Below are 27,673 nucleotides of genomic sequence, written 5' to 3' on the forward strand. Positions count from 1 at the left end.
ACTTTCCTCTCAACAGCATTCCAGATATGCTCAATAGGATTGGGGTTGGGTGACCTGGAAGTGAGACAAGCACCCTCATGTTTACAGAATGGTCATCAAACCAATTAGCTCCCCCTGTGGGTGGGGGCGGTAGAATAACACCCACGGTATCCCCTGGTTGTCGTAGGAGGCAGTTAAAAGGGCCACAGGGACTCTTAACTTGGGAGCATGGGTTGACAACCACGAGCCCCTTAGCTGAGTCCTGGCATTGCTTCCACTTACTTGTGCCAGGCTCCTCACTTTCATCTATCCTATCTGACCTTCCTTGGTCAACTCTTGCTCTTTTCTGACCCCGACAGTATTAGATCACTCGAGGCCTAGGGAGTCTTTCAGTCTTTCATTTTCACGCCCTTCGTGGTCCTTGTTTTGGCCAAAACCATTTGTCGGAGTGTCAGATCTTCCATTTCTTCCTCTCCGACGGTTGCCTAGTTGTACTTCCTCTTAAAACAATAACCACCACAAACCAATTAGCCACAATTTGGAAGAGAAGGGTTGGTGCTTTGCCTTACTGCAGGTTCAGATCTCCTGCAGGGTGCAGAGGGCAAACAGATGGGTGGCCATGATCTGACAGCAGGTTCCTGTATCATTCGCTCGTGAGGGACATTGACATTTGTACCAGAGGGTCTCATTTCATAGCATGTGAACAGTCCCCATGCGAGGGTAAAACCATAACCACTAGCTTGAACTCTACCCAGCTAGAAAGAGGGATTCATTGCCTCACATGCTTGTTATCTGTCCAGGTGAATTCTTTCATTGCTTTAAGAGTTCAATGGCAGTGTTCTTTTGAACAAGTCAGTCTTTGTGCCTTGAGCCATGCAGTGAATAGAGGTACCCTAGTGGGACAGCAGTTTCTGTACCCATTACGTGGAAACAGTTCTGTATGGTATGGCTGCTCACATTTTGTTTTTGCCTGCATTGAACTTGTCAATGATCTGCTGCACTGTGGTGCGTTCATCTACTCTTACCATTCAGGTTAGCCCCTGTCATAAACATATATATCACAGCAGTTGACCCTGGCAGAAGTGGTTTAGCCCAAATCCATGTATTCAAGATACACACTTGACGCGGTGGCTCATGGAAAGCCCAGTACCTGCACAACGTCCGAGATGCAATGGCCTATACATCTGGCACAGGCAATCAGGCTGCCTTTAAATGCACTGAGATCTTGTGTCGTGCTCATCTTGTGCTCAACTGTTACTCAGACAGCCAGTACGACATCTGATGGCCCTCCAGTCATGTGACACACCATACTATTGCATTTGTCAGGCTGACCACAGCATCATTTTCCCTAGTGGCAGCAATCTCTAATTCAACTGCTCATCGATGTATATGGCTTATAAGAAATCTAAACTCTCATATTATTTTTTAAAAATGTATTAAGACAGGAAAGGTCTATTTTATGCATAAAACAGGAGGTAGTTTACATTTTTCAACTCTTCTCAATCTTAGGCAAAGTTAATTACAAATACCCATGCCATAATATAATTCACTTCGACACAGATTAGCCAACAAAACTTTTCACAAGGTGAATGAGGCTGATGACAAGATTTCCCAAGTGCATTAAAGGAAGCAACATCCAAAGTTACTTAATTATTATTTAATTAGTACAGTTGATACTGAGCCACAGTCATATTTTATTTTAAGAAGCTATATAAGAATATATAACAACAACAAAAAAAATATTTTACTCTAGTATAAAAGAATAAAAGTAACCAATTACAAATAACTTGTGAAATGATACTAAAATGCCATTACATACTTTTGATTTCTTCCGAAAGCGGTCACCTCCAATTATAGTAAATCCTTCACTTTGTTTTCCTTCTATCCTAGGTTCACTTTCTACCAACTGTTCTTCTGTATTAGCAATAACAGCTTCTTTGTCCTTGTCATCATCATCTCCATTTTCCAGAAGCATTATCTTTCTTTTCTTAGGCTTCCTTTTAATAAAGTCCTCTATTTCATCTTTAATTATTTCATCTTCATTTTTATGTTTCTTCCTCTTCTTTTTAATACCAGAGAAGAAACTCCCTGAATCATCTGCAACTGCTGTACTGTCATCAACAGTTTCATGTTTAAACTTTTGGCCATGGGCTGTAACCAAGGAAGAACCATCTTTCTTTTGCTTCCTTTCTTCAACTTTTGATAGTAATCTGGCAAGACGATCTCTTTCTTCTAAACTAGTAATTTCACCAGATCTATCATTCCCCAAAAATCTGAAAACAATAATTTTAAAAAATAATGAATAACTTAAGACATAATTTGCTTCATTGAAAGAGTCAAAAAATCAAACAAAACAATGTCACATACACAGTATTTAACACACAGGATGTTGAAAAAAAACCACATGGAATTGCTCATACATGCAAAAATTATAGATAATGTTGGTTAGAGTATTATCATAAATATACGAAGTAAAAAGTTATAAACTGGGGTGAATCCAATAAAAAATTGGGAATTAAAACAATTCCTTTCCCTTCAGATAAATTGCAATGCAAATTTGAAATTTTTACTAATGACTTTGATGATGGAAGATTCCTGAATTAATTTCTATTTAATTCATCTATTACTATAATTTAATTGCTGATCGGTTTAACCTCACAAGGTGTAAGATTCACACTGATCGCTAATTTATTTTGCATATAAAATATGGAATCAGGCTACTACTGTGTGAATTTGATCACTATTTTGAGTTCTTAAAAACAAGTTAAAATATTTACAATGATACATCAAATTTTATCACAGTATTGCTTTATAAAAAGAATACAATACATTTAATTCTAACAGTAGTGCTATACAAAACATCTGAATTAAGAATAGTTTCTAAACAAATCTAAATTACATGAGTTCCACGCAGTAAAACATTTCTTCGTAAATATTTTCGATCAGTATCAACTCATATGAATGTTCAGCAAGATATCTCAATTGCATCTTGACAGATTCTCTCCAAAGAGTAGAAAACCATTTGTATAACTTAAGGGATGATGTACATGAAATACACACACTTATATAAAGAAGCACCAAACCCACAATATTGAAGATAGGTGAATAAATTTTGTGCCATGCTTAATGTACCGGGCGGTACACCTCCATGCCGCTCATTCAAATATTGCGCCAATTTAAACTCCTCTACAGGAGAAGTTTGGAACCTTGAAAACTGAACTAATTCTACTATTTCTTAAAAGATGTCACTACTGTAGATTTGGTAATCTTGTAGTGTTTTGAACTGTGTCTATTTTGATTTGTGTTTGTTTATTCCGTATCAAGAAGTGTGGACATTCTCTTCTAGATGTCTCTATAGAGAAAAAACTAGGATTACGCACTCTGTTGCAAAGTAATGAACCTTCTTGAAGAAGTTTTGTGTTCATAAGTTTTTGATCTTACTAAATTTTGTTCTGTGGTTTGTGGGTTGGCAACATTAATCATTTCTACCCGCTTGTTTTGAATTTAGCCAATCCCGAATTTCTCTAATTAATTTTTGACCAATAACGTATGTCTTCTCTGATATGGATATGTTGCTTTAAGCTATCCAATAAAGTTGAGGGGGGTGTGGGTACTCATTCTTGAAAGGTCTCGAAAGTTCCACGAGGGTATTTAAACTGCTGATTTTCTTGTCTCGGTGCCACTTCATCGACATCTTGCTTAGTGTGTGATTATGTAGCAAGGGGCGGGAAGCGCCTCTTTCTTCGGGCAGCAGTTCATCCACAAGGTAATGGCCGTTTAATAACCTTATTTCTTGCTAGCTCAGCAGTTTAAGCCGCGGGGCAGGTTCAAAACTTTTCTCATGTAACTTATCTTTGAAATGTAATAGACATTTGGTAAAATTTCGTCTCTTTAACTACAAATTGGAATAGAGAGTGCCTAACCCTCTCGAGCTCTCACTCATATAGTTTTGAGGTGACTACCTTTTCATAACCGTTTTTCTTCTCTTCGTAATGTAATAAAGTTTTCTTATTGTGTCACCTCCTTAGTATGGGATTAGCCCTTGCGTAAGCGGCCTAGTGCCAAGTAGGTTTCAAAAGTGTATTAGAAGTGCAAGCTTCGCCTCCATTCTATTTTGTATTATGGGCCAGTAACTTAACCTGATGTTTTATTTTCCTCATGTAAAGGCCCTGTAGGTTGGGTATCAAATACCCCTGTTTCTTGGTGTGCCTTAAGGGCAGATAGAAATGAAGTTTGTTGTAGCCTTTGATAGGCTTGTCAAATTGAAAGCGGGTCTGCTCTTTTTCTTAACATTGTAATTAGGAGCAAGTGCCCCTTGTATTTAGGGGTTTTATGCCCTTCAGCAATGGTAGTTGTGAGCTGAGAGCTCAGGAATTATACTTGGGGCTTGAAGCCCACATTTTGGTAATAACCCCCAAAATCTTGTAATTTCTTTGTACCTGATTTTGGCTTGTTGCTGACTTGTTATTTGTTGAGTTTTGAAAGTCTATATGAAAATTGTTAAACCTTGTTGTCTGTTAAAAATATAACCTTTGTCAAAGTTTTAAATTAACTTTAATTCTGTAGTTGAGACCTATTCCACCCAGCTCCTTCTTTCACCTCGGCAAATCCACAAAACATCGTAACACTTAATATTATGTTATCAAACTTGTTGTAAAGTTTTCAGGATTTTTGTGTAATTTTAAAATTTTTCATCCAATTTTAATTTTTTTAAAAATTCATAAATGATGGTTCATGGTGTGGGTTACTGTAGTCATGTCCTAGTTCGTGAACCATGGGCAACAGCTAAGTGGCCTAGTAAGTGGTCCTGAGAGTCGGGACTGGAATGGGAGTGGGCATCTCGGACATATTCAGAGTCATGGCCATCCTTGTGCTCAGGTGGCGAGGACTATACAACCCACCGGTGATCCATAACCCGTTATAGGAGAGATCCTCACTCGGACTATGTGTAAGTAGGGTAGCATCCTGCTTCATGAATTTACCGAGTTCAGAACATTCTAATCAAGCCTCGGACCTATGGGAGTAACGGAGTCCCACTCCCATTTACTGTAACAGGCGAGGGACTCCTTGGAAACAACTTGGCGAATGAAATGGAATTTGATGGGGAGCTATCAATATTAATGGGGCTTACGGAAGAAAGAAAGAAGAACTGGCTGAGTCAGCAAAGAGGATACATCTGGATGTGCTATGAGTAAATGATATTCGGCTAAGGGGAGATAACGAGGTGTAAGAAAGGGAAGGACAGAGTATGGGGTAGGGCTGTTTATCAGGAATACCATTGCACGCAACATAGTTTCTGTTAGGCACGTAAATGAGCGAATGATGTGGGTAGATTTGGCAGTTGGAGGAATTAGGATGAGAATTGTCTCAGTGTATTCACCATGTGAGGGTGCAGATGAGGATGAAGTTGAAAAGTTTCATGAAGCATTGAGTGACATCGTGGTCAGGGTCAACAGTAAGGATAGGATAGTACAAATGGGCGATTTCAATGTGAGAGTTGGAAATAGAACTGAAGGATACGAACGGGAGATTGGTAAATGTGAGGAAGATATGGAAGCTAATGCGAATGGGAAGCGTTTGCTGGACTTCTGTGCTAGTATGGGTTTAGCAGTTACGAATACACTCTTCGAGCATAAGGCTATTCACCGCTACACATGGGAGGCTAGGGGTACGAGATCCATAATAGACTATATCTTAACCGACTCTGAATTCAGGAAATCTGTTAGGAATGTACAAGTTTTCCGGGGATTTTTCGATGATACAGACCACTATCTGATCTGTAGTGAACTAAGTATATCTAGGCCTAGGATAGAGAAAGTGAAATCTGTCTGCAAACGAATAAGCGTAGAAAGTCTCCAGGACGAGGAAATTAGACAGAAGTACATGGATATGATTAGTGAGAAGTTTTGAACAGTAGACAGTAAGCAAGTTCAGGATATAGAAAGAGAATGGGTGGCATACAGGGAAGCTGTAGTAGAAACAGCAAGGGAATGCCTAGGAACAACTGTGTGTAAAGATGGGTAAAGGCGAACATCTTGGTGGAATGATGAAGTGAGAGCAGCCTGTAAATGTAAAAAGAAGGCTTATAAGAAATGGCTCCAAACAAGGGCCGAGGTAGACAGGGAATTTTATTTATTTATTTATTTGTCTTTTTGAAAGTACACAGGCAGTAGGCCCAATACAGTACCTTCTTAACACAACAGTACTTATAATGCATACATGTAAGTAAAGAAAATGCATAATAATAATAATAATAATAATAATAATAATAATAATAATAATAATAATAATAATAATAATAATAATAATAATAATAATGCTGAAGATAATAAAGACAAGGAAGAAGAATGAATGGAAAACACATATAGAGAGAAAATGACAATGCAAAGTTCATCAATGATTATTTCTACACTATGAAAAATACTGGAATTGAACCAAGGATATAACTAGAGTAGTAAGTGACTATAATAATAAATACGTTAAAGAGCACCTATTATATAGAAAAAGGAGTCTGAATTAATAAATTAGAAATTAGAAACACAGGCCTTTAAATGTGTATTAATGACAGTAATAAATAGAAACAGAAAATAAATCTATTCCTGCAGCAAATGTGTTGTAAAATCGTACCATTTTAATAAATGGCGAGTTCAAGTGATGAGATGTTCTAGATCTTGGAACTTGAAATACTGTGTTCATGCGAGCCCCAGCTCGGGGAACATGAAAAGAGATAAAATTGAGCAGTTCTATGCAATTAAATTTATTTCTTACAATTTTATTTAACGTTTTTAGAGAAATAATGATTCTTCTGTTGCACAATGACGTGAGGTTAAAGTTACTTCTTAAATACCGTGTTGATGTATCAAAAGGGCAAAATGTCTTATATGTATTATAATACAGGTAAGGGTTATTCTGCCCGAAGGCAGGTCCGAACCTCCGCAGATGTATTATAATACAGATACCGCAAAAACTTGTTTTTAACAACTTCAATAGCATGTATTTGTTCTTTAGAACACAGGTCCCAAATTACAGATGCATATTCTAATTTACTCCTAACAAGGCTAGTAAATAACTGAATAACAATCGATGATTGAGTAAATAATTTAGAACTCCTTATTATAAGCCCGAGCATACGGTTGGCATCGTTTGTTATTTTTGTAATATGAGCGCTGAATGTGAATTTTTCATCAAATATTACTCTTAAGTCTCTTATTGCCGAAACTGTTTCTAGTTCGGTATCTTTTATATAGTACAACGCAATCGTACCTTTCTTTTTCCTGGTAAAAGTTACCGATTTACATTTCTTTACATTGAGAGACATATGATTCATTGGACAACACGATCAATGTCCTGCTGTAGTTCATCCTCATCCTTCTTGTTATGTATAACTTTTAAATAGTTTTACATCGTCAGCAAACAGCAAAGAACTGGCATGACGAAGATTATTCGGCAAGTCGTTAATCAAAATTAAAAATAGAAGGGGTCACAAATTAGATCCTTGAGGATCACCGGAGTAACTAATGAAGTTGTCTGAGATTTCGCCTTTAAAAGACACAAACTGATGTTGATCTTTCAGGTAAGTACATAACGTTCGAAGTAGTGGTTCCAAGAACCCAAACTGGTGCATTTTTGGGACAAGAATTTAATGATCTACCTTGTTGAATGCTTTTTCAAAGTCTGCATAGACAACATCTGTTCTTCCGTTGTTATCCAATACATTATACAGTGTCTGAGTAAATCCTACAAGATTTGTAATAACAGATCTATTAGGTAAAAATCCATGCTGAAATTCTGAAAGAAACAGAGCGAAACAAATAGTTATTGAATCCAAAAAGAAGTCATGGGAAGACTTTGGTAATAACCTGGAAAGGCTAGGTCAAGCAGCAGGGAAATCTTTTTGGACATTAATAAAGAATCTTAGGAAGGGAGGGGAAAAAGGAAATGAACAGTGTTTTGAGTAATTCAGGTGAACTCATAATAGATCCCAGGGAATCACTGGAGAGGTGGAGGGAATATTTTGAACATCTTCTCAATGTAAAGGAAATCTTCCTCGTGGTGTTGTGAACAGCTAAGCTCCTGGGGAGGAGGAAAAATATGTTGGTGAAATTATGCTTGAGAAAGTGGAAAGGATGGTAAATAAACTCCCTTGTAATAAAGCACCCGGAATAGATGAAATTAGACCTGAAATGGTGAAGTATAGTGGGAAGGCAGAGATGAAATGGCTTCGTAGAGTAGAAAGATAGCATGGAGTATTGGTAAGGTACCTTCGGATTGGACAAAAGCAGTAATTGCACCTATCTATAAGCAAGGGAACAGGAAGGATTACAACAACTATCGAGGTATCTCACTGATTAGTATACCAGGCAAAGTATTCACTGTTATCTTGGAAGGGAGGGTACGATCAGTAGTTGAGAGGAAGTTGGATGAAAACCAGTGTGGTTTCAGACCACAGAAGGGCTGTCAGGATCAGATTTTCTGTATGTGCCAGGTAAATGGAAAATGCTACGACAGGAATAGGCAGTTGTGTTTATGTTTCGTAGATCTAGAGAAAGCATATGACAGGGTACCGAGGGAAAAGATGTCTGCCATACTGGAGAACTATGGAATTAAATGTAGATTATTAAAATCAATCAACGGCATTTATGTTGACAATTGGGTAGAATGAGTTCTTGGTTGGGCACATACAGGGGTTAGACCTTTGCTGTTCGTAGTTTACATGGATTATCTGCTGAAAAATATAAAATGGCAGGGAGGGATTCAGTTAGGTGGAAACGTAGTAAGCAGTCTGGCCTATGCTGACGACTTGGTCTTAATGGCAGATTGTGCCGAAAGCCTGCAGTCAAATACCTTGGAACTTGGAAATAGGTGTAATGAGTATGGTATGAAAATTAGACTTTCGAAGACTAAATTGATGTCAGTAGGTAAGAAATTAAACAGAATTTAATGTCAGATTGGTGATACAAAGCTAGAACAGGTAGATAATTTGAAGTATTTAGGTTGTGTGTTCTCCCAGGATGGTAATATAGTGAGAGAGACTGAATCAAGGTGTAGTAAAGCTAATGCAGTGAGCTCACAGGTGCGATCAACAGTATTCTGTAAGAAGGAAGTCGGCTCCCAGACGAAACTATCTTTACATCGGTCTGTTTTCAGACCAACTTTGCTTTCCAGGAGCGAAAGCTGGGTGGACTCAGGATATCTTATTCATAAGTTAGAAGTAACAGACATGAAAGTAGCGAGAATGATTGCTGGTACAAACAGTTGGGAACAATGGCAAGAGGTTATTCGGAATGAGGAGATAAAGGCTAATTTAGAAATGAACTCTATGGATGAAGCTGTACACATAAACTGGCTTCGGTGGTGAGGTCATATGCGGCGAATGCAGGATAGGTTACCTAGGAGAATAATGGACTCTGTTATGGAGGGTAAGAGAAGTACAGGGAGACCAAGACGATGATGGTTAGACTCAGTTTCTAACGATTTAAAGATTACGAGCTACAGAACTAAATGAGGCCACAGCACTAGTTGCAAATAGAGGATTGTGGTGACGTTTAGTAAATTCACAGAGGCTTGCAGACTGAACGCTGAAAGGCATTGTACTGTACAGACAAGAAATGTGTTCCACCTATCAAAATATGGTATTTATATGTTAAAACACTTGTTAAAATTTGAGTTCGTGTTGCGTGGATTTCCTTCTTCAATCTTCTTTATGGTTCTTATGCCTTAATCACCTTCAACAACACCCATATATATATACTATAACTAATATCTTCAAGAAGCACAACCTGAAAATAGTATTCAAAACCATACACAACAGCACCAACACCATACACAACAACAAAACAGTCAACAATAACAATAAATATAACCAATCAGGTGTCTACCATATCAAATGCAACAACTGTGACACAAGTTATATTGGACGAACAGGCAGAAACTTTGCCATCTGCTACAATGAACATATAAATGCAGTAAAACACACATTTCTCATCAATAGGCCAACATATAGAAGAATCTAAGCATAGTTTCACAGACATCAATAATGATATGATGATATTAAACATAAACTCTAAGGGCCCCCTGCTCAACATAACCGAAGATTTCTATATTTCTCTGCACCAATACGCTAATCCCAATCATAACATTAACGACATTACAGATAAAACCAGCATCATCTTTGATAAAGCCATTCCTGCATTTAAAAAAATGACTATCTCAAAATAGTAAACACATGCCCTAATAAACTGACGAATCACAAGCCTAACCCCACCCCTACCTCCACAATAGCCACTCCTCCTACCCCTCCACTTGCATCACTCTCCATAGCTAACATAAGCCCCAGATGCACTCACAGTAGAACACAGCAAGCTTGCAAGCATATCGCTACACGACCTCCACAACAACAATAGTAAGTACTCTTTTCATTTCCATACATACACCGGGCATTCCTTCATACACACACTATACTTATATTAGCTTATCTTTACAGATAATAACTACAACACGAAAACAGACGAGAGAGGTGTCGTCATCAACAGCTCCTAATCAAAATTTAAACTCAAGTCTTGCAGTCTGTCATAAAACTTACTGAAGTACATCAACGGTTGGATTACATAGTACTCAAAATTTTTCACGACAAGGGTTTTCACCACGAATCAATATGACATATAACAGCCATAGAATAATCTTGAAGATCACTTCATACAACTAAATTAACATGATACAGAAGCACAAGAACCATAAAGAAGATTGAAGAAGGAAATCCACGCAACACGAACTCAAATTTTAACAAGTGTTTTAACATATAAATACCATATTTTAGTGTGTTTAACTTATTAAGTGTTTTATACTGTGACTTATGTATTTTAATACGTTTAATGTACTCATGTCCAATGTACACTCAATATGTTTTAGTTTACTGTAGCCTTCATCACCACTTTGATCACAGATATTTTAACCTCACATAGACAAACACTACTACAATATATTTTATTTTCATCCCCATTAGACATCCAGATGATGTAACATAACAACATCTTTGTGATATTGTCTAATGGCTGTAATGTAATTATGAACTAGCTTGATGATGGCCATGGAAGGCCAAAACCGGTACTAATGTAAATCCATTTACAATAAATAAGTATTGATAGGTAGAACACATTTCTTGTATGTACAGTGAATCCAATCAATACGGAAAATGAAACTTATAAATAATAATACGGAAGCCAACCAGGCAAAACGTAACGCATTCAAATACCAAAACCTGAAAATTATACTAATGAATGCAACCAAAAGCATTGCCTTTTTGAAGGAATGCCTTTCAAACAACTTAACACCAAAATTTCTCCAGAAATACAATAACAAACATAGAACAACTGCTCAGACACGCAAAACACAAAACAGGACTAATGAAATCTGGTTAAAGGAAGAAATAAAATTCCTATATCGCAAGAAACACCACCTCAATAATAAACTTTACTCAACACATCTCAAAGCATCCCATGGACTCCCACGTAGCTATTGGAATTACTTTCAAAAAATTTCTAAAGATAATATAGAAGATTTAGCCATAAAGAAACAAAACACACTAAACAAGAAACTGGAAACACTGAAAGAACAAAGCAAACAAAAACCACCAACCATAATCAAAAACAAAGATCCTTCTCATCCTAACAAGAATTCCCAACATAAATTCCACCCACCCATAAAAAATCTCACGCAAACCGCATTTGACTATGTAGAGACGGCTATGTTGAGCAAGGGACCCAAACACAACTGGGGTAACGCATCATCCTATCAGAATATTATAACTACCGTTACCGAAACAGAACTCGCCTTACAGAAAAACCCATACGATATACGAGACGAAGTGTAACGGTTCAAATAACGTTACAAGGTGATATCTGTATTTTTATTATTATTATTCTTTCATCTGTGATATTGTATTATTATTAGTATTATTGTATTATTATTATTATTATTATTATTATTATTATTATTATTATTATTATTATTATTATGTCCATAGTATTATTATTATTTTATCTGCAAGATCCTCCTCTGCGAACTATGTGACGTGGGGAGGCTTGCGTGTCCCAATGATACAGACAGCCGAGCCGCAGGTGCAACCATATCGGATGGGTATCTGTTGAGAGACCAGACTAACGAATGGTTCATCGAAAGGGGGGTAGCAGCCTTTCGGTAGTTGCAAGGGCGGCAGTCTAGATGATTGACTGATACGGTCTTGTAATAATACTCAACATGGCTTATCTGTATTGATACTGTTACACAGCTCAAAGCAACGGGAAACTACAGCCGTAACTAACTCCCGAGGACATGCAGCTCTCTCTGTATGAATGATGTACTGATGATGGCTTCCTCCCGGATAAAATATTCCGGAGGTAAACTAGTCCCCCATTCGGATCTCCGGGTGGGGACTACACGAGAGGGGGCGATCATCAGGAAGATGGATACTGACATTCTGCGAGTCGGAGCGTGGAATGTTAGAAGTTTGAATCGTTGTGGTAGGTTAGAGAATCTGAAAAGGGAGATGGATAGGCTAAAGTTAGATGTAGTTGGTATAAGTGAAGTACGTAGGCAGGAAGAATAAGATTTTTGGTCAGGCGACTACCGAATTATCAACAGAAAATCAAACAGGGGAAATGCAGGAGTTGGTTTAATAATGAATAAAAGAATAGGGCAGTGGGTAAGCTACTACGACCAGCATAGTGAAAGAATTATTGTCGTCAAGATAGACACCAAACCAATGCCCACCACAATAGTGCAGGTTTATATGCCTACTAGTTCAGCGGATGATGAAGAAATTGAAAGAATATATGAGGAGATAGAAGATTTAATACAATATGTAAAAGGTGATGAGAATCTAATTGTGATAGGAGACTGGAATGCAGTGGTAGGCCAAGGAAGAGAAGGTAGTACAGTAGGAGAATTTGGATTGGGACAAAGGAACGAAAGAGGAAGTCGGCTGGTTGAATTCTGCACTGATCATAATTTAGTTCTTGCCAATACTTGGTTCAACCACCACAAACGACGGCTGTATACGTGGACAGGTGTTGGATTGCAACACTTTCCCAGGAGCAGACGTGGACTCTGACCACAACTTGTTGGTCATGAAATGCCATCTGAAGTTGAAGAAATTAAAGAAAGGAAAGAATGCAAAAAGATGGGATCTAGACAAGTTGAAAGAAAAGAGTGTGAGGGATTCTTTCAAGGAACATGTTGCACAAGGACTAAATGAAAAGGCTGAAGGAAAACACTATAGAGGAAGAGTGGAGAGTCATGAAAAATGAAGTCAGTAGGGCTGCTGAAGAAATGTTAGGAAGGAAGAAAAGATCAACTAAGAATCAGTGGATAACTCAGGAGATACTAGATCTGATTGATGAACGACGAAAATACAAGAATGCTAAAAATGAAGAGGGCAGAAAAGAATACAGGTGATTAAAGAAACAAGTGGATAGAAAGTGCAAGGTAGCTAAGGAAGAATGGCTGAAGGAGAAGTGCAAGGATGTCGAAGGCTGTATGGTCCTAGGAAAGGTAGATGCTGCATACCGGAAAATCAAGGAAACCTTCCAAGAAGGAAATTTAGGTAAATGAATATTAAGAGCTCCGATGGAAAGCCACTTCTAGGGAAAGAAGACAAAGCAGAAAGCTAGGGGCTTTACGTCGCACCGACACAGATAGGTCTTATGGCGACGATGGGACAGGGAAGGCCTGGGAGTTGGAAGGAAGCAGCCGTGGCCTTAATTAAGGTACAGCCCCAGCATTTGCCTGGTGTGAAAATGGGAAACCACGGAAAACCATCTTCAGGGCTGCCGATAGTGGGATTCGAACCTACTATCTCCCGGATGCAAGCTCACAGCCGCGCGCCTCTACGCGCACGGCCAACTCGCCCGGTAAAGCAGAAAGATGGCAGGAGCATATCCAACAGTTGTATCAAGGTAAAGATGTAGATAATTTGGTTCTGGAACATGAAGAGGGTGTTGATGCTGATGAAATGGGAGACCCAATTTTGAGGTCAGAGTTTGACAGAGCTGTGAGTGACCTAAATAGGAACAAGGCACCTGGAATTGATGACATTCCCTCTGAATTACTGACTGCCTTAGGAGAAACCAGCATGGCAAGGTTATTTCATTTAGTGTGCAAGATGTGAGACAGGAGAAGCCCCATCCAATTTTCGGCAGAATGTTGTTATACCTATTCCCAAGAAAGCCGGTGCTGACAGGTGTGAAAACTACCGCACCATTACTTTAGTATCTCATGCCTGCAAAATTTTAACACGTATTATTTACAGAAGAATGGAAAAACAAGTTGAAGCTGAGTTGGGAGAAGATCAATTTGCCTTCAGAAGAAATGTAGGAACACGTGAAGCAATCCTGACTTTACGTCTGATCTTAGAGGATCGAACCAAGAAGGACAAGCCCACATACATGGCATTCGTAGATCTAGAAAAGGCATTTCATAACGTTGATTGGACTAAGCTATTTATGATTCTGAAGATGATAGGGATCAGATACCGAGAACGAAGAATTATCTACAATCTGTATAAAAATCAGTCTGGAGTGATAAGAATCGAGGGCTTTGAAAAAGAAGCAGCAATCCAGAAAGGAGTGAGGCAAGGCTGCAGTCTGTCCCCTCTCCTTTTCAATGTTTACATAGAACAGGCAGTAAAGGAAATCAAAGAGAAATATGGAAAGGGAATCACAGTCCACGGAGAGGAAATCAAAACCTTGAGATTTGCCGATGATATTGTTATTTTATCTGAGACTGCAGAAGATCTCGAGAAGTTGCTGAATGGTATAGATGAAGTCTTGGTTAAGGAGTACAAGATGAAAATAAATAAGTCCAAAACAAAAGTAATGGAGTGCAGTCGAACGAAGGCAGGTGATGTAGGAAATATTAGATTAGGAAATGAAGTCTTAAAGGAAGTAGATGAATATTGTTACTTGGGTAGTAAAATAACTAACGATGGCAGAAGTAAGGAGGACATAAAATGCAGACTAGCACAAGCAAGGAAGAGCTTTCTTAAGAAAAGAAATTTGCTCACTTCAAACATTGATATCAGAATTAGAAAGATGTTTTTGAAGACTTTCGTGTGGAGCGTGGCATTGTATGGAAGTGAAACATGGACGATAACTAGCTCAGAAAGAAAGAGACTAAAAGCTTTTGAAATGTGGTGTTACAGAAGAATGCTGAAGGTGAGGTGGATTGGTCGAATCACGAATGAAGAGATACTGAATTGAATTGGTGAGAGGAGATCGATTTGGCTAGATGAGAAGAAGAGATAGAATGATAGGACACATCTTGAGACACCCAGGACTTGTTCATTTGGTTTTTGAAGGAAGTGTAGGTGGTAAGAACGGTAAGGGTAGACCAAGATATGAATATGCCAAGCAGGTTAGAGCAGATGTAGTATGCAATAGTTACGTAGAAATGAAAAGGTTAGCACAGGATAGGGTGGCATGGAGAGCTGCATCAAACCAGTCTATGGACTGATGACTCAAACAACATCTGTAAGATTACGATTATTGTATTATTTTTATTGCTCAATTCCATTCTGCAATGCTTGTTACTTGCGTGATTGTAGTTAAATGTATGCATATATACATGTGTGTAGATTAACATTAAAAACATATACAGTAAGAGTTGCTGTATATCAGATGTGGATGCGACATTGCTACATTGTGCAATACTGCTGGCGTTATTGCCAAGTCATCGCTACGTCATCGTGCTTATTTAGCTGTGAGCTCACGTTCTTGGAGTTACCTACTGGGAGCCATGGGCGATTTCGCCATAGTGTGAAACATTTGTCACGAGGTGGGAATAGATCATAGTTATTTCTGGAGATTGCGTAGGTGTGTCAACTGTCTATATAAGCAGGGTGTATCTTGTAGCGTCAGTCATTATTAAATTGGAAGCAGAGGCCACAGTTGGTCGGAGACTGAACGAGATGGAGAGGCTTCAGTCGGTCATTAGTTAAACGGAAGGTGTACAGTGAAGAATTCAAATGGATAAATGAACAGTCATTGAGTGAACGAGATGGAGAGACCTCAGTCGGTCATTAAGTCAATGGGAGTCTACGGGAAGGAGAGGACTCAGTGAGTCATTAGTCATTGAGAGAGTGAGGCCACAGTTGGTCGGTCACTTAGTTGAAGATACGGACGGGAAGGCTTACCACAAAGTCATACAGGACAGACTTACAAAGAAGTCCTCCCGATGGAGAAGAAGCAGTCCCATGGATACCTAGTTGTCAGTGAAACAAAAAGGATACATCACCAAATTAGGCTTGATACATCTACAGTAAGCACCATATCAAAGGAATACGTCGTAATTACACTCAAAGTGTTGAAGGTACAGTCAAGTGAACAGTTGAGGGATAAATTTTGTGTATAACTGTTTAATGTCCGGTCAATAAGAATTCAAATTCATGCCTAGTTTCTTTCAGTTGCAATGTCATAATTTCATATTCTCATCTGTTTTATCACAGTAAGACTTACTATTTTTCCTATACAATTTAAAGAATATATTTGTTCGATCAAATTAATTTACTGTTTCATTTTTAGAGTAGAATCATATAACCTCAAATTTAATGGGGAAACCGAACGCCAATCTCCTTTTCCCACAACTTAGATGGTATGTTGTCACAAGTAAGCTTATTACCCCACACCCTAGAGATATTCAAGAATCTCATTCTCTTACTGCTGCACTGAGTTGTAGCTGGCGCCCTTCAGATAACATATGTGTAAGTAAGCCGGTAAGAACTAAGTGTGAGTACAAGGTCCAACGATTGGGTATTTTATTTAATGAATATTAATTGTCATATTTTTCAATTTAAATGCAGTTTTGATATAATTTCAAAAGTAAGTAAGAGAGTAAGGAACATTCCACAGAAGTTAGACACGAAATCAGTAAAAAGATCCCGCAATACATCAATAACATTCATAAGAATAACTTAAACATGAATACCACCAATAAATCACACCTAAATAAACTCAAAAACAAAATAAAACAGAAAATCTACTAATAACAAAAGCCGACAGAGGCAACACTACGGTCATTATGAATAAGAATGAATACATAACAAAGACTAAAGAATGTTTCCAAGACAATACTTTTTCAATCAAACGCCGAGATCCAACCAATAACATACAGAGGAATTTAAAAAATCTACTCAGGAACACACGCTTTCTTCTCACCAGAACAGAATCTGCTAAACTTATAACAATGAACCCACAATTACGATCCGCAAAAGCCTACCCTAAAATACACAAAGAAAATTTACGCATGAGACCGATGATAAACTTTAGAGCTAGTCCAACCTACAAAACTATCACAATTCATTCAAAAATTTTTGAAAAAGCATTATTCATTTTTAGCAAACAAAACAATACAAAACTCAATAGATTTTTGCAACAGAACCAAAGAATTAAAGATCGAACAACACCATACCCTTGCTTGATTTCACATAACAAACATTTACCCTAACATTCCTATCAAACAAACAATCAAAATAATAGAATCTAATTTAAAAAACCACAGCAACTTGAGCACCTCAGAAATAGATGAATTCATGAATCTACTTGAATTTGCCATAAACAATAACTATTTCAGATTTCATGATACCATATACCAGCAACAAGGCCTACCTATGGGATCTCCTGCCTCTGGAATATTAGCAGAAATATAGACTACCTAGAACACACGTCAATCAATAAAATAGATAATATAGATTTTTGGTGCAGATTTGTTGACGACATCTTTGTAATCATAGATAATAGATCCACTGATGCAGGTACTATACTAGACAAACTTAACACTTTAGACCCAGAATTAAATTCACTAAAGAAACCAAAAATAATCGTACCTTAATTTACTTAACTTGACAATAACCAGACTCGACAAGCACTTATCTTACAAGATCTACAGGAAACCCACACACACCTTAAATACCATAAAAAATGATTCCATTGAAGAAGGAAATCCACGCAACACGAACTCAAATTTTAACAAAAGAGCAGCCTATTATAGCATGATATATAGAGCTTTTAATATCCCAATGAAAATAGAAGATTTAAATAATGAATTAAAATGAATCCACGACATAGCCAAACATAACAGATATAGCAAAGAAATGGCCAACAAAATCATTCACAAAATAAAATCCCAACCTAAAACCAAATTAACTAAAACAGCCAAACCTAAGAAAGATTATGCCTTATTCACCTTCAACAACACCCATATATATACTATAACTAATATCTTCAAGAAGCACAACCTGAAAATAGCATTCAAAACCATACACAACAGCACCAACACCATACACAACAACAAAACAGTCAACAATAACAATAAATATAACCAATCAGGTGTCTACAATATCAAATGCAACAACTGTGACACAAGTTATATTGCACGCACAGGCAGAAACTTCGTCATCCGCTACAATGAACATATAAATGCAGTAAAACACAACCATTTCTCATCAATAGGCCAACATATAGAAGAATCTAAGCATAGTTTCACAGACATCAATAATGATATGATGATATTAAACATAAACTCTAAGGGCCCCCTGCTCAACATAAACGAAGATTTCTATATTTCTCTGCACCAATACACTAATCCCAATCATAACATTAACGACATTACAGATAAAACCAGCATCATCTTTGATAAAGCCATTCCTGCATTTTTAAAAAATGAGTATCTCAAAATAGTAAACACATGCCCTAATAAACCGATGAATCAAAAGCCTAACCCCACCCCTACCACCACAATAGCCACTCCTCCTACCCCTCCACCTACAACCCTCTCCACAGCTAACATAAGCCCCAGATGAACTCGTAGGGTAGTAGAACACAGCAAGCTTCCAAACATATTGCTACACGACTTCCACAACAACAATAGTAAGTACTCTTTTCATTTCCATACATACACCGGGCATTCCTTCATACGCGCACTATACTTATATTAGCTTATCTTTACAGATAATAACTACAACACGAAAACAGACGAGAGAGGTGTCGCCACCAACAGCTCCTAATCAAAATTTAAACTCAAGTCTTGCAGTCTGTCATAAAACTTACTGAAGTATATTAACGGTTGGATTACATAGTACTCAAAAAATTTTCACGACAAGGGTTTTCACCACGAATCAATATGACATATAACAGCCATAGAATAATCTTGAAGATCACTTCATACAACTAAATTAACATGATACAGAAGCACAAGAACCATAAAGAAGATTGAAGAAGGAAATCCACGCAACACGAACTCAAATTTTAACAAGTGTTTTAACATATAAATACCATATTTTAGTGTGTTTAACTTATTAAGTGAGTTATACTGTGGCTTATGTATTTTAATATGTTTAATGTACTCATGTCCAATGTATACTCAATATGTTTTAGTTTACTGTAGCCTTCATCACCACTTTGATCACAGATATTTTAACCTCACATAGACAAACACTACTACAATATATTTTATTTCCATCCCCATTAGACCGCGGTGATGCTTAAACAGTTAACTTCCTCTGTTAATTTTACAGTGTCCTACATTGCGTCTTTGTGCATTCCAGCACTCTGATTGTGCCAGTCTATATGAACTCATTCTAGCCTGTCCTTTTATGAAACTGCAAAGTGATGGGAGGTCTAGTAAAGTATTCAAGGCTTCTGTTGGTGTAATTCTCATAGCCCCAGTTATGGCTATGCATGCCATTCTCTGTAGGCTATCCAATCTACTGCCGACTTTTCCTTGACTTACTTTCTGCCACCAGATGATTGCGGCATTTGCCATCAACGGTCTAATGATCATTGTGTATATCCATATTACCATTGATGTCTTAGGCCCCACGTCTAACCAACGGCTCTTTTACATGCATACAGCAAGTTCTTAGCCCGGGTTTATTCATCTGTTAATACCATTCCACACAATTTCTCCACGGATAGCTCGAAACACCCCATATTACTCGCAAGTCTTCCCAGTCCAAACTTAGCAACAATTTGAAATACTATTCTTCTGTCAGAAATCACCCAGGACAAATCATGGTGCTTTCCTTTAGTAGTCATATCTAGTTATTCTGGTAAGTAAACCTAGTGTCCTCATCCTGAGGTGGAGAAGCTTGTATCTGCACAAAAGTACAATCCCCGGTTTTAGGTTAGTGAATTTTCGTAAAATAATTTGTAATATAAAGTAGTGAATATCATGCGAGTTTGTCAAATTAAGATGTAGAAACATAATATTGTAGGAGGAATTTGTAGTTGGGAAATATTGCATACGTGCATCATTATAAGTTATTTGGTACAAATTACGTTCGGGTAAGAGTCTGTGCACATGGCCTAGCTGTGAAGATTGTGCAACCCGGGAAACAGTGAATGTATCAGGGACAGTTGAAGTCGGTTAAAAGTGTTGCAACAAGTAGTTTAGATACCTGAGGTACGGCTAGGAAGTGTATGCTCAAGATGGTAATTCATCAATGTGGATGAATGTGCAAGATAGCTATTTGCGGATTGGCAGCTTGGTAACCAATCCGAAAACTCCGATTTTGAACAAGGTTGCGTTGATCAAGTGACGCTTGAAAATGTTTCAGTGGTAGCATTGTTTCCTGTAGACTTTGGTAGATGCAACGCCACGTGGAGCGAGCCTATATATACATGTGTGCGTGTGCAGCGGAGGGCTTATTTATGGAGTGCTGGAGGAAGCATATTGTGCGCTTGTGCAACGAGTTGATTAATATTACTGTTCATGACCATTGCGGTTGCTGTTGATGATGATTACCATTAAGAAGTCTTTGCTGTATGAGTTCTTTACGGGTGCACTACTGTACCATTACAGGGCCATGAAGAGTGCATTACTTGCTAATACAAGTTCCCGGTGAACAGCTGGTGGAAGATGCTACATAGAGTTCTTTTGTAAGTAAGACCCTGGATTATTCCTCTCCGAGGAAATGCACACTTTGGGTAGTGTTGTATAGGTGATCTGGAGATAATGTGTTGTTGGACACAGAAGTGACTATTGCTAGAAGAAATTGTAGTCCAAGTGTTCTGCCCTGGGTTGGTTTCTTGATTGATTCAATATGGCATTTCTCTTGCATCTAGAATACAGAAGTTTTTAAATTTTTTTTTTTTTACACGGTGAAGTTGTTTGATTAACTGCATATAGTGAGGCGACTGGATTTGCTTCACATACAGTTATAATCCGAGATAAATAGATTCCACGGTGATGCTGCTATTTTGCGTATGTATATAAGGTTAAGAAAGGAGAGTCGTCTTATCCATAGGATATATTCAATTTGAAGTGTGGCCCTCCTGCCATTCTTAAGTTTCTAGCAGTACCAAGAATCGAACTCAGGTTCCCAAGGACAGCAGCTAATAGTGCTAACTATGTATAGTTGTGATGTATAGCTTGTAGGGGTTATTTGTGGATGTTATATTGGTCTCATCACGTGATAATTGTTGGTTTTTGTTTTGTTTTAATTATGTTTCGGGAGTAAATACAAGTAGTGAAACTGAGAGGAAATCTTTTATTGGTGGAGTAAGGAAAAACCTGGCATGCTATCAAAATAGTAACAGGTAAGGTAAAGAAGTAAGTTTGGAGCCTCGTCAACCTGATGACCATTGCATTGGGAGAGGGAGTTCTTTCATGCTCAACAGAGTCAATTATTCCTGTAAATCTTTTGCAGGTGGCACCCAAATTCGTTATTTACATCTATTTTGTTATTTATATTTTATTCTAGTTATCATTTATGCATTCTGTATTTTCAATTTTTCCAAAATGTTTGAAGCTCTTTTCAGGCACATCCCCAATGGATGTGAACTGCAGGTACCACTTTAACCACAAACCACCTCTCCTGCCATTCTTAAGTTTCTGGCAGTACCAAGAATCGAACCCGTGCCCCCGAGGACAGCAGCTAATAGAGCTAACCGTTATGCTATGGCTGGTGTGGGTACCCATTCTCTGAGACCACACTCTAATTGGGGCCTTACCAAAGACTTATATGTCCTCGTCTGTACATCCTTACTACAATCCCTAAATAATCTCATAAGCATATGAAGAGATCTACAACCTTTATTTACAAACTTGTTAATGTGATTACTCCAATGTATTAACACGTAAGGGAAAATACAAGAATGCAAAAAATGAAGAGGACAGAAAAGAATACAGGCAATTAAAGAATGAAGTGGATAAGAAGTGCAGGACAGCTAAGGAAGAATGGCTGAAGGAGAAGTGCAAGGCTGTTAAAGGTTGTATGCACCTTGGAAAGGTAGATGCTGCATACAGGAACATCAAGGAAACCTTTGGAGAAAGGAAATCTAGCTGTATGAATATCAAGAGCTTAGATCGAAAACCACTTCTAGGGGCAGGAACATATCCAACAGTTGTGTCAAGGTAAAGAGATAGATGATCTGGTTCTGGAACAAGAAAAGGCTGTTGATGCTGATGAATGGGAGACCCAATTTTGAGGTCAGAATTCGAAAAAGCTTTGAGAGACCTAAATAGGAACAAGGCATCTGGAATCTATGACATTCCCTCTTAATTACTGACTGCGTAAGGAGAGGTTATTTCATTTAGGGCCAGTTTCATCAACCACGGTTAAAAATCCAGTAACAGAGCATTGGTTAACACCCTGTTAAGACATTGATGTGGCGTTATAGAAATCGCGTTTCACAGAACACTGTAACAAGCTCGTTAACTAATGTGACATTAACATTAACAATCAAGTCAGCACTGTGTATTATTAAAATTATTTCGCTCTTCTGAACGGTGCCAGGCATAATGTTATTCATTTGTCATCTTTCTCCTGTTAGTTTTTTTGCATGGAATACGAGGTTCCATTTGAAATACCTGTACAGAATAAAATAAACAAAGGTAACGTAAACGAAACAGCACAACGAAGTGAACAATTAATAAAGTTATGTATGGTGAAGATTCAGGAAAATCACAGGAAATCCAAAACATGGTTTAACCAACAATGGTATTATATTAGGAAAGACAAACTAGGAAATGCTATTTAAAGCATGACACACTAGTGAAGCAAGGGATCTACAAATGTATGCAGATAAAAGATTTTTTACAATATTTACTGTACTGGGGTACACCTTCTCTGGCCAGTTAAACAGTACGCCTTCTATAAGGCCATCTATGTAAACAAACTTGCACTGGAGTACTACAAGATACATTGGTCTTCAACTGTTAGACGTCTTATCATTGGTTTAATTGCTCCCTCTAGTGGGATCAACTATAATTAATTCATAAAGGAATGTCTATTTTTGCAGTTGGCAAACCTTAGGTTTTGAAGATTGTTTTGTATATGTATCAAAGTTCAGCTGGTTCCTTCTTCGATCATAATCAACCTATCAGAAAAGTGTACATATTTTCTCTAGCCAATTAAAATTGAGGGTGCGTACACGCCACTTAGGGTTTTAACCAGGTCTATTTCTGTATAGAGGGCAAGTGTTTCACCTCCTAGCCTTTTGTTTATGGCCAGCCATTTTCAACCTTTTCTTTTTATACTAAGGCCACTTAGTATGGGCAATTAAACCCCTGTAAATTTATTGGTGTGTGTAGAGGTTTTCTGGGGTTAGTTCTCTTTGGAAACAGTGAAACATATAACTGTTGAGCAATAGATAAGCCCACATCGGGGCAACGGTCTATAAATACTTTAATTGAGGACAACCGATAGGTTATAAAAGCGCCATAAAAAAATTGACGCTTCTGTGAGGCTGGACTAAGATATAGTTGAAGCGCAGACTCCTACGAAGTGTATTTTCCTGGAGCATTTCTTGCTCTTATAAAAATTTGTATGTGGCAAGAGCAATTTTGCTCTTTTCTGTGTAAATTAACATTTGTAATTCTCTCAAGTTTTTGTACCTGATATTCGGACTTCCAAGTCCACTATATTGTCAGAGCTGACAAACTCATTAGTATTGTTGTTATTCATTCAGATTTTATATTTCTCCAATTTTAAACTCAGGAAAAGGAAAAAAGGGAAAGAAATAAAATTTCCAAATTTGTTGTGTTAAGTTTTGCTCTAGTTAATTCCTTGTCCAGCCATTCAACCCAGGCGCTCCTTATCTCTCTATGATTCACGGAAAACCCTGGAACATTTACTAAAAGAAAAGAGAAGAAACTACATTGAAGAAGAGGGAAAGAAACTTTTAGAAGAAGCAAGATTATGACCCTTTGCAGCCTAAAACCATGTAATCGCCGCTTCCCTCATGATATTGACATGGAAGATTGGGAAAAACATTTCCAAAAAGTATTGAACAAGGACAATATAAGTTAGAACCAGCCAACACAAACCAATCCTCAAAGGTGCAGATCCTTTCACTGAGATTGAAGTAGAGACAATGATAAAAAAAGCAGCAGATTTAGATGGGATTTATAACGAGCATATAACAAATACACACAATATACTAGGCTATTAAAGACATGGACTGCACTGTTTAATATATGTGCTGAAAGCAATTCCATACCTGATACCTGAAGATATTCTATGATAAAGTTATTGTATAAAGGTAAAGGGAACACTGTTGTTTGAATTCGTACCAAGGAATTGCCCTGGAGAGCAGATCGTAGTCCAGTCTGCAGACGTCACTGCTTTGGTCGAGTAGAATTCCAGCCATATCTCTTTTTTTTTGTTCTGAAGTTCTTCTAAGAGCCCCTGACATGCCTCTGTGGATGGTAGGGGCATTTTCTGTATTAGCAGTTCTATGAAGAAAGGTTCTCTGACGAGCTCGTATGTTAGTCAGAAAGGAGTGAATTTCTTTTCTTTTTGCTAGGGGCTTTACGTCGCACCGACACAGATAGGTCTTATGGCGACGATGGGATAGGAAAGGCCTAGGAGTTGGAAGGAAGCGGCCGTGGCCTTAATTAAGGTACAGCCCCAGCATTTGCATTTTCACACCAGGCAAATGCTGGGGCTGTACCTTAATTAAGGCCACGGCCGCTTCCTTCCAACTCCTAGGCCTTTCCTATCCCATCGTCGCCATAAGACCTATCTGTGTCGGTGCGACGTAAAGCCCCTAGCAAAAAAAAAAAAATGGGAAACCACGGAAAACCATCTTCAGGGCTGCCGATAGTGGGATTCGAACCTACTATCTCCCGGATGCAAGTCACAGCCGCGCGCCTCTACGCGCACGGCCAATTCGCCCGGTGGAGTGAATTTCAATACATATAATAGTCTCTTAAGATATGTTGCTTTGATCTGCTCGATGTCTTTGAGATTTGATTTGGTGAGATGTGTCCATATTAATTCTAGTCCATAAGTCACTATGGGCATTATCTTGGTGTTGAAGATCTTTATGGCAGTGGGTATAGAGAGTCCGTGCAGGAGTTGGGTGTCATTGATGGCCATTATGGCCGCAGTTGCTCTATTCCTGATGTGCTTAGTGTAGGTCGTTCCAGTGATCTGTAGTGTCATTCCGAGATAGTTAAATTCCTTTGCTATTTTGATTGGTTCCTGGTATGACTGTTGTTTTCCCTCTCTTCCTAAATATCATATGGACTGTCTTTTGCTCATTGATCTCTAGCTTATTCTTTTCTGCCCATAATGCTAACATGCTACTTTCCTGTAGTACCTCCAGGTTTGATGAGCCTAGTGCCATGTCGTCTGCGTATGCATAGAAATTGACCTGTTCCTTTTGATTTTCAAAGCACTTGATATCGCATGATGTTGCAAGACTGAACAGTGGAGGGCTCGCTGGATCACCCTGCAGAATTCCATTGGACTGTGGTATCGGGATCAAAGTTTGGATGTTGTCTCTGATGATGAGCTCATTTAGTTGTAATATGTTGTCTACCAATGTCCGGTCCCCAGTCCAGAATGGGAAAGGAGGAGGGTTAGCTGGCTTGGCAACCAGCTGTAAAAACAGCTAACGGCAAGTGTCGAGCGGCGGTAAATAACTTGACCCCCCACAGAGGCCAACGGCTTTGGGCAGATGAGCCCCTTTGGGTGGGATGATGGTCCCCTCAGTGTAGGAAATGACACTGGAACCCATTATCTGTGTCTTTGGTCCAACGGCAAAACGGACGGAGGAACCTCTTTTTTGTGGTTCTCATCGGTTGTGGAGGCGGATGAGGTCATGCCAGACGGACTGGCTGTGAAGACGCAACTCAATGGTATTTCGAGGCTGAAGCAGTCCATTGCAGTCATGGTACTAGAGCCTACATGTCGCATTTCATTTGTGCCGCAGGGTATAGTTCCGAGATCATAGTGTGTGTGTCACTTCTTTGCAAGCTGCGATCTTGCTGCTGATGCTTGTTGTTTTAAGGGGCCTAACATTGAAGGTCATCGGCCCCAAGCTGCGATCCACATTAAACAAAATCCTGCTTGTGGCACTTTTTCCTGCTGTCCCTTCAGCTCAAGTCCAACGGCGATGGGATAAGGATGGTGGAGGCACGTTTTCGGGTAAAACTGGAAGCCTCTAGTTCGGACTTGCACATTGGCAGCAGCTGTGTGATGGTCGTCTTTCTGAGACGCTGTGACTACTCAGGAATTCGGTCCTACATCTGTGTTTGGGCAGGCCTATTTAGGATCACCGATGCCCACCCTGAATGGGGAAGGCCCTAGAAAATGTGGGCTAAACATTGGTAGTTACACTCTCAGCCGGCTGGGAGGCCGCACCCAGCGGGTCACCCCTTATGCGGTCGAAAAACGAAGATTATCAAAACTTTGATTATAGGAACCTGGAATTTTCGAACTATACTTGATTTGAAAGACAATAACAGACCTGAGAGATGAACAGTATTTGTCACCCATGAGCTTGGACGAATGAACATTGATATTGCTGCCTTCAGTGAAATCAGACTGTCAAGCGAAGGTAAACTTACAGAGTTCAGCTCAGGCTACACAATCTTCTGGAAGGGAAAAGATGAGGGAGAACACCGCATTCATGGTGTGGAATTCGCTGTGAAGAGCACATTGGTGAACGATTATCAGCTAGCTCCAACCGCAGTCGGTGAAAGAATTATGACTCTCTGAATCCCACTCTCTGGAGCCAAATCTATGACACTCATCTCTGCATATGCTCCCAACTTGGATGCTGATGTAGATGCAAAGACCAATTCTACAACCTACTAAGCACCACCATCACCGAAGTACCACCAAGAGACAAACTCTTACTACTTGGCGATTTCAACGCCAGAGTTAGTAAAGATCACCAATTATGGGGCAATGTGATGGGAAAACATGGACTTGGCAACTGTAATGCCAATGGTCTACTGCTTCTTGGTTTATGTGCTGAACATGAATTCTTCATTACTAATACACTTTTCCGCCTGCCTAATCGCTACAAGACCACTTGGATGCATCCTCGCTCAAAGCACTGGCACATCCTTGATTATATCATCACCAGGCAATGTGATAAAAAAGATGTCCTTGTTACAAGGACCGCAAGAAACGTAGATGACTGCTGGACAGATCATAAGCTCCTTTTTTGCAGGTTGAGAATCTCAATCTGTCGCAAACCAAAAAGATCCATCCACAACCTGCCCAGAACGAAATTTGATACTTCTAAACGTCAAACTGAATCCATTGCTACAGATTACAGAAATGCAATCTCAAACAAACTGACTAGTCATTCAGTGAGCAGTGATAGTACAAATCAGGAATGGGCCACGCTTCAGAATGTCATCACTGAGTCAGATGAGGAAACAGTTGGTTTTGTGAGGGAAAACA

At 38.7% G+C, this 27,673-nt stretch overlaps 1 protein-coding gene across 2 annotated transcripts in view; it reads right to left on the reverse strand.

Moving 5' to 3' along the window:
- Positions 1–27,673, reverse strand: part of Dbp73D (putative ATP-dependent RNA helicase Dbp73D) — a 169,539-nt gene that overhangs the window by 131,516 nt on the left and 10,350 nt on the right. Inside the window, exons 1-2 of one of the 2 annotated variants that reach the window (XM_067146426.2) lie at positions 3,942–3,964; positions 1,799–2,252 (exon numbers count right to left, since the gene is read on the reverse strand). In XM_067146426.2, the coding sequence (XP_067002527.2) occupies positions 1,799–2,252; positions 3,942–3,949 (462 nt within the window). In that variant the 5' untranslated portion in view covers positions 3,950–3,964. Of the gene's footprint in view, positions 1–1,798; positions 2,253–3,941; positions 3,965–27,673 lie in introns of those variants that run through there. The other variant, XM_067146425.2, reaches the window with a different exon arrangement.

This window comes from Anabrus simplex, chromosome 4, assembly GCF_040414725.1.
Source record: "Anabrus simplex isolate iqAnaSimp1 chromosome 4, ASM4041472v1, whole genome shotgun sequence".
Classification (NCBI taxonomy): domain Eukaryota; kingdom Metazoa; phylum Arthropoda; class Insecta; order Orthoptera; family Tettigoniidae; genus Anabrus; species Anabrus simplex.